The following is an 8,664-nucleotide window of genomic DNA, read 5'->3' as shown; positions in this document are numbered from 1 at the left end:
TTAAGAGCAGTGTCAGCATTTTTCATGTCTGCAGGACCATTTCTGACCAGTGTTCCTGTCTTGTTCTTGGGTGAAAGGTGGGGGTTCTACCATCATGAGAACACTTGAAGAGTAGGGTTAAATTGTCAGTCCCAGCGTAGCTTGGATAATGTGTGTCTGTTTGAAATCAGAGGATGTTTGTGCATCTGATCATGCAGTATTCATCCTTATTTTCCACATATAAGATGTGCACACAGTGTGCACATGCTGTCATAACAGAATTGTTTGCAGAATTGTAAAGACATTTCTGTGATGTTGATGTCAATTGTGTGATGTAGAGAAGAGCCAGGTTAGCAGAAGGTGCCTACTCAGTTGACGCTGTCTTGCTGAAACCCATAAGCCCTATATAGACATGTTGTGCAAGTGTAAAGTTTTTGTGTGAATGACTGCACCTGCATGCATTTTAAAAGTGAACCTGGGTACAGGTCTCTCAAATGCATGGTACAGATAAGATATCGACTGCTGTATCTGCATTCAACGTAGCAAGCGAATAACTGTACCTGTGTACCCTGTACACAGATTGTATGAGTGTTGGACATAATGTGCCGATAGGGCTATCGCGTTAAACTAGGGGGCGTCTAGCAAGCTCAGATCTGCTCAGGATGAGGGGACCTTTTTAAAAATCCAGAAGCATTCAGACTTCATCATTGCAATATCGAAAGTCACCTTTAGGGGCAGGAAAAACTACCAGCAACTTTAATGAACAAAATCAGATTGGGTGGGATGTAGGGGGAGAATCCCAAGCTTTATTCTTAGAAATTCCAGAATTTCTCATATTCAATTGGGAAACTTCCCAAATTCTGCAGCTGGAATAAATGTTGCAAATTTGGTGGCTTTTCTGATGCTACATTCTGATGCTACATTTGATGTGCTTTTGCACAGAGGCTCTATTGACCTCTGGTTGACCTGCCATTTTGTGTCTATGGCTTTAGGGTTCCCTTTAGGGTTGGGTGAAGCAGCCCTGCTTCATTTCAGGGCTTCCCTGATTTGATTTGGAGCTGCAGGGGGAGGTCCCTCTTTGCTTCAGCTGAACTTGGAACCGAAGCTTCCATTTGGAGCTGAAGCTGCAGTCCTTTCTCAGCTCCTGTATGGTACTCCCTGGGCAGAGCAAGGAGGCAGGCTGGCTTTATTTTCATCCTAGTGTAGCAAGATAGCAGCCTGTCCCATGGCATCATTTTAAAAGGACTCCTGGAAGTGGCATTTCTGCCCTGCAGTCCTGGGAAAGGTGCAGAATTTCCTGGCAGCTATAGCCTCTTCTAGGGGTACATCTGAGACCCAACAATTCCCAGGAAACCCTGTGCCTTTCCCAAGATTTCAGGGGAAAATACCACTTCCAGGAGTCTGTTTAAATGATATCGCAGAAGATGTCATCTTGTTGCACTTGGATTAAAAAATAAGAGCCAGCTTGTCTCCTGCCCATGCCCAGTAAGTACCAGGTGGTGAGATGGAAGAGAGGGCCCAAAGTGGGTGAATTGCTTCAGAGGAGATTTGGCCTGGTTCGGTTGCCATTGTTGCTTTGATTCAGAATGGTGGTATGCCAGTTCAGTTCACAACAGAAGTTTCAGTGGCTGCAACTCCCCTGAACTGAATCGGCCACCAAGACTTTGTACGGCCTTAATTTCCTTGACATTCAGGAAGAGTGGGCAACCTCCATGACACGAGCGCCACAAATCAAACCCTACCTATAAATGAGAGTGCCTCTAGTGCAGAGCTATGCCACTTCGGCCCTTCAGCTGTTATTGGACTACAACTCTGTCATCCCCAGACATAGTGGCCAATAGTTGGGGATGATCGGAGTTGTGGTCAAGTAAGAGCTGGCAGGGCAATGTTGTGCAGCCCTGCTCTACTGCTAGCAACAGTAGCTACACAGCCCCAGCCTCTTGGTGTGCTTTTTGCTTTATAGCCTCCTGAGCCAGGGAGCATCTAGTAGCATGCAAAGGAGGGGCAGCCAAGGCTGCTGGTCTTATTTTGTGCTAGAGTTAAGCTCATTGGCCATTTTGTTCTTATCCACAGCCAGTTTCTTGTGCCACAGATTGGCCATTCATGTTCCTCTGCACCATACATAATTAGTCTGCCAGTTTACTGTTACCTCTTCTCCGTCTTATATATTTTCATCCAGTGCTGTCTTTTGGATCTCCGCTGTCAGCTGCTTGCGTTTTGGTTTTCAGGTGTGGGGAAACCTGAGGGTCCATAAATCATGCGAGTCCCATGATAACACATGGAAAACCCTAGCTTTTTTCATTTTAAAAAAATTTTGGCTGACAGACAAGGGCAAGTATGGTGAGTGTGTGTATGTATTTTAATGTACAGGAAACCAGGAGTGTTCCTTCTACTGAGGGCTGGGGCAGACCTGATGCTGCCTCTCTTATAATTGCAATTAAACAACTAGAGGTTAACCTTGGACATGTGGACCCACAACCCTTTCCCTCAGTTAAACATAAGATCATATAAGGCCTACTGGACCAAACCAAAGGTCAACCTAGGATCAGTTTAGATGAATAGTGGCCCCTACACCAGAGAAGGATGGGGTTGCGCTGAGAGCTTGCCTGTCCTTGTTACTAAAGGATGTCCCAATGCGCTGTTGGCATGTGTGTGAGAGGCATGTTCATCCAAATCACCCCTCTGCATGCACTCTAAAATCCCATCCTCCTCATGTGTAGTGGCCACTGTTCATCTGAACCAACCCCTACTCCAGCATCCTATTTCTATGCCTCTGGAAACCCTACAAGCAAGAGATGAAGGCAACAGCCCACTTCCACCATTGCTCTTCAGCAACTGGAACTGAGGACCACACTGCCTCTGAATGTTGAGGCAGGGTACAGCCATTATGACTGGTAACCATAGACTCCTCCTCCATGCGTTTGTTTAACCTTTCATAAAGCTACCTAAGCTAACAGCCACCACTTCTTGTGGCAAAAAATCCCATAAATGAATGATGTGCAAAGGAGTACTGCTTTTTGTCTGTCCTAAATCTCCTGGCAGTCAATTTCAAGAAGACTGTGGATTCTAGTGTTATGGAAGAAAAGCTTCCCTCTATCCAGTTTCTCCACACCATATGTAATTTTATAAGACTCAATTATGTCCTCCCCATGTCAACATTTTTCTAAGCTAAAACACACACACAAACACCACAAACTCAAAATGTGTTTTTAAAAATCCCTCACATGCTTCGATCAGGAGATGCCCTAAAATCTACAGCTGGAATAAATATGGCACATTCGGTGACTTCTTCCTTCAAATAGCATATTCTCATTGTAAATTTGATATGTTTTTGCATAGCTGAGGTAGAGGCTCTGTCAAACTTAAGGTAAGCCCTGCTTCGCCTTAACTGGTTAGCAGTGGTGCCAATGTGGCTGAACTGGTTAAAGAGAGGAGGGGGGGAACTTGCTGTCGGGGTGGAGAGAGAGGGTATTGCTAGGCCTGGCTGTCCATTTCTTCACTACATCTAAAGGTCATTCACACCACCTCGTTGGGGAGGGTCAGGGTGGGCTGCGCAGCTGGCTCCCACCTGCCTCTCCACACACGATCGCCCTTCCCTTACAGCTCTGCTACTCACTGCAGTGAGCGGCAGAACAGGGAGCTGGAGGAGGAAGTCCCCTCGCATCCCACAATGCATCAGCCCAGGAGAGTGTAGTGCATGGGGGGATTCCCCTGCTGCTGGGTGCTTGTGCAGCCGAGCCTTCACCCAGTAGGGAGTGGGGTAGAAGGGTGCACTTGTGCCCCTTTTACCCCACTACTAGCCCAGTGGGGGAAACCTGAGCGAACCTGTCGTGGAGTACTGGGATCAGGACTGATTCAACATAGCAGCCCTACCTGGATTGTGAGAATGACCTTCTAGTGTTGTAACTGTGGTGGTTCTCATTGGAGGAAGTCTGACCACAACTACGAAGTCAGGCAGAGTCTGTTTAGCTTGCTGATGGCCTCTGAAAATTCTGTTCTACAGCCAGACCTTGATAGCTTGGTGAACACCCCTTGAAAAGGCTTTTGTTAACTCACTATGTTGAATCAGAGAGCAAGCCCCAGACATTTCCTGATCAGATTTTTAGTGTTAGACGATGCTATTAGGAACAACATTTTAAAAGCTTGTTTGTCAAATATATATATTAAAAAGAAAACCAGAGTTAAGCTTGTTAATAAGATTGTCTGAGCTTCAAGTGACGAACAGTGACGAACATTCGAGCTGTGTAAACAATGGGAGTAAACAAAGAAGGCGATCACTATCTCCCTCCCCTCCTGGGGGAGACCTCCTTGTCTCTGCCTGTAAACCTTTCTCAGCTATGTGGGTTGACCCTAAGGCTTAGGCTGTTAACTCTGTTTGCACTCCTGGACTTGAGTTCTCTGCAAAGGCTCCCAATCTTGTCCTCTGCTGAAGCCTTTATCTTGTTTGGACTTTCAAAACTGTCCCACATTGTTTGGAAAAATAAATCCCATTGGAATGTTTCTAAGGAGCACATAGGAGTGGGTTGATGGAATCAGCTGGAGGGCAAAATACATTCATTCTCACTCAAAACCCCAGTCCCTGATCGGTGAAGACAGTTCTAAGATGACCAAAAGGACAACAGAAAAATTCTGCTTTTGAGACTTAATACTTTGAAGGTCTGGCTGCTCTTGGGGGCCTCACAGAGGTGGTTTTGTTTTTTTAATTAAATGGAACAGGTGCCTGTGCTTCCTCCAAGGATACTCTTTGGCTAGGAAGCCTTGCTGTCTTTAAAATGACAAGGGAATCCTCTCACTGGCTTGGTTCCGTTGGAGCAGGCACCAATTCCTGTAGTATTTCTACTTGGCTTATAGATTCCTAGGCAAAAAGGTATTCCTAAGGGCACTGAGTCCAGCCCTCAGCCGTGATTGGCAGGGTTCTCGAGATCTAGTCCATTACTGGCGGAAATTTCTCCAGCCTCCGATACTTCAAAAGTGAGAAGCCATCATTTCCCCAGTTAATTTGTTCCATGGTCCCGCTATCCTCAGGCTTAATTCCAGAGGGCACTGGGGACAGAGACCTTCCAGCGTGCCACTATGGCTGCTGCAAGAATAGTCAGGGGACTCAGCTGGCTTTGTGATGTCCTGGAGAGTTTTGTTCAGCTACTACTGCAGCAGCAGCAGCAGCAAAAGGGCATGGCGGGCGGCACCATGGGAAAGCAATCCATCTTGAACATTCTGCCCTTGTCACAGACACAGGTTGGGGGGCTGGCTTTCAGTCTATACGGATGTATTTCTATGAGGCTGGTACGTTGGCGAAGCTTGGAGCATGTCCGGCAAGCTTTGCCTGGCTGATAACTCTGAACCTGCTCCATTGCCTGACAAAGCTGCAGGATACCTCAGGGCCTGCTCGTAGGGTGGCGGTAACTGTGGAAGAAGGAGAAGAACATACCCATTATGCCTCCTCACAAATGCATCTCCCCTCCCATGCCCAAATGTTTGAGGGTCAGGACTGCACTTCGGGGGTAGAGCCCATGCTTTGCATGCAGAGGAGCCTAGGTTCAATAGCCAGCCTCTCCAAGTGAGGCTGGGAAAAGACCCCGGGTGGGACGCCTGGAAATCTGCTGCTAGTCACAGGAACACAGGAAGCTGCCGTATACTGAGTCAGACCATAGGTCCATCTAGCTCAGTATTGTCTACCCAGACTGGCAGCGGCTTCTCCAAGGTTGCAGACAGGAATCTCTCTCAGCTCTATCTTGGAGATGCCAGGGAGGGAACTTGGAACCTCGTTGCTCTTCCCAGAGCAGCTCCATCCCCTGAGGGGAATATCTTCCAGTGCTCCCATTCATATGCAACCAGGGCGGACCCTGCTTAGCTAAGGGGACAAGTCAGGCTTGCTACCACAAGACCAGCTCTTCTATCAGTGCAGAGAATGCTGTACTAACCTCGATGGTGTCATAGACTGTGGATCAGTATTGTTTAGTTTACAATCTCACCTATATTTCTGATTTTAAAAAAGATGTTTGAGTAGATTATATATTTGGGTTCTTTCTTTTTTCATCAGCCACCTAACCTAGACGGACCAATGGTCTGGCTCCATACAAGAGAGCTTCACGATGTTCATATACATTCTGGCTTGATTAAACATGTCAGACCAATGCCAGCATATGCACCCAACCAGATGTGCTGTTCAAGATGGTTCTGTAGGGCTCTATACATGTGTAGGCCCTTGTGCAAAAGCAATGTGTAGGCCCTTGTACAAAACTGGCCCTATCCACCCCCAGCACAGTACCTCCAGTGACTGTTGCTGGTGTCTATCTTGTGTTTCTTTTTAGATTGTGAGCCCTTGGAGGACAGGGAGCCATCTTATTCATTTATTATTTCTCTGTGTAAACCACCCTAAGCCATTTTTGGAAGGGCGATATAGAAATCTAATAATAATAATAATAATAATAATAATAATAATAATGCCCAAGGCACAAACGCTGAACTGAGCATTGACACAGGACAATAGCTGCCATCATAGAAGATAATATCTGACATCCAACCGATAAAACAAATCCACCAGGGAAATGCTTCGGTGTATAAGAAAATGCCATTTCAGATCCTCTCATGTCAGTCTATCTTGCACCCTGGGGCTGCCTAAAAGCCATTCTTCTTTCAGTTCCCTCCCAACTCTCAAAATATCCTGGAGCTTACAGATGCGGCTGGTTGGAAGCAACTGGCACTTAACAAAAAATTGCTCTCCTGTCTGCAGAGGTCATGGCAATTCAGAGCAGTTGCCGATCGGGTTTCACTGTGAAGTGCAGCAGCTTTCTATCTACTTTGCCTCGGCTCATGTGTTTGCTCTTGCACGGGGGATAATCAGCAAATTAGCAAGTAAACGAATTCATGGGGGTTAGAAATTGGCTAAAGCTGCTTCTCTCCAGGTTCAAACAGTGAAATCACAACCTTCCTTGAAAGGAACCGTTCTGTGTTGGAACACGAGCCTGCTTCCCTCTGTGAGCTGCTTTGCACTTAACACTTCTAGGTGCACACCTAAGATTTTTTAAGTGTGCAGAGAAAGATGTGAAGTGTGGATGCAGCAAGCACATAGAGAGGCTGTTCTCACGCCCAAGTTTTGCCTGTGCATGAGAACCGCCGGGAGCCGCATAGCGCCCAATGGCAAACCCGCAAGGCTGTCAGCCCAGGTTAAGGGCGCAAATGTGCCATTAGCCCAGGCTGATTGTGTCGATGCCATGTAGCTCCATGCAGCACCCATAGACCAGCAGCCTCCCAGCTGGCTTTGAAAGACTCCTCGTAATGCACACTTGCGCGGTGTATTATGGACATTCTGGGGGCCTCCCGGCCTCCGAACTTCCCTGCTGCTGGCAGAAGCTGGCAATTGTCTGGACGGTTGATCTGCCCACCCAACAAGAAGGAGAGGATAGTTTGCGGGGGAGGTAAGCTCTGAGGCTTCCTACACTTGCCTCTTCTAGCCCTTCTTACAGATCGTGAGAAAGGGCACATAATATCATTTCAGGCACATTTGTCAGAGCCAGGCTTCACTGTGGCTCCCTTGTTTGAGGGTACATTTGGTAGCAAATCCAAGTTCATCACTCCAGAATGTGTCCAATAGCTGTGTGCATTCTTCCTTCTCTGGAAATAGTTTCCATTTCCCCCCTAACCTCCCATCCCGCCTTAGAACAGGTAGACTTTGCCACACTTGCACTGAGTAAGGTGACCAAACTGTGGTTTTTCTTATTTATACGGCTCTTCTGCTTTTCCAGAGTTTGGTAGAAGAGGAAATTTGGACACGTCTAGCTTCACACAGGGATAAGAAATGCTGCACCTCCCAACATCTTCGGCACAATTCCTGGAAAGCACAGCAACCCCACACTGCTTGACATTTGATGTGCCTTAGCCGTGCGTCTAACCGATTTAAGTTTGCAATCCTAGGCACGCTTACTTGGAAGTAAGCCCCAGTGGAACTCACTCCCAAGTAAACACACACAAGATTGCGTTGCAGACCATGCAGCAGGAAGTCACAGGGACAAAGGAGAAAACATGCATCCAGACTATATGGGTAGGTATCTGTATCTACAGGTATCTGTAGGTCAAAAGTATGTTTAACAAGATAAAGCCAGATGACTTAAACACTGAAATTGCAGGAATGGAAAACACACACATGCACCGGCTCCAGCTGGCCCTGGGCTTGCTTCCAATAAGCATGTGGACAGGTGGGGAATGGACACTGAGCAGGGTGTGGGTTACTTAAGGTTCCCTTTCCCCTTCTCCGTGTGTGTGTGTGTGTGTGTGTGTGTGTGTGTGTGTGTGTGTGTGTGTGTGTCTACACAATGCCTAATTTATCCTTCCAGTTTCAATGGGACTACTTTGAATAATTTTCCTCATTGTGTCAGCCAATAATAATGAGAAATCAATTAAAGCGGCATGTGGGAGAGAACAGCAGCTCTGAAGCAAGAAGCATACTTTCATTGTTTTTAGAAGATGCACCCACATGTCACAGCAGGCGTGATCTGAGCAGAGCCATTCTTTCCAATGGGAGCGAGAATGCTTCTTTTCAGACAGTGCTTGCTTCTTGCATTTTAAAAAACCTGCTTCCCCGAGGGCTGGTGCTGGCTATGTAAAAACAGCCAGTGTTATCTGCCTGCCTGACTTGGGGGGGATATTCTTTGCTGCACCTTTAATTACCTATTTTTCTGTAGCAGC

General features: G+C 46.8%; 1 protein-coding gene across 7 annotated transcripts in view; it reads right to left on the bottom strand.

The window, feature by feature from the left end:
- Window positions 1-4,122: 4,122 nt before the first annotated feature.
- Window positions 4,123-8,664, bottom strand: part of LOC128341604 (uncharacterized) — a 30,290-nt gene continuing 25,748 nt past the window's right edge. For all 7 annotated transcript variants that reach the window (XM_053287929.1, XM_053287932.1, XM_053287931.1 and 4 more), the window contains one exon: window positions 4,123-5,382. In XM_053287929.1, the coding sequence (XP_053143904.1) occupies window positions 5,236-5,382 (147 nt within the window). In that variant the 3' untranslated portion in view covers window positions 4,123-5,235. The remainder of the gene's footprint in view (window positions 5,383-8,664) is intronic.

This window comes from Hemicordylus capensis, chromosome 2 (assembly GCF_027244095.1).
Source record: "Hemicordylus capensis ecotype Gifberg chromosome 2, rHemCap1.1.pri, whole genome shotgun sequence".
NCBI lineage: Eukaryota > Metazoa > Chordata > Lepidosauria > Squamata > Cordylidae > Hemicordylus > Hemicordylus capensis.
Note: the sequence above shows the minus strand (reverse complement) of the source record. Positions and strands in the feature narration are given on the sequence as shown.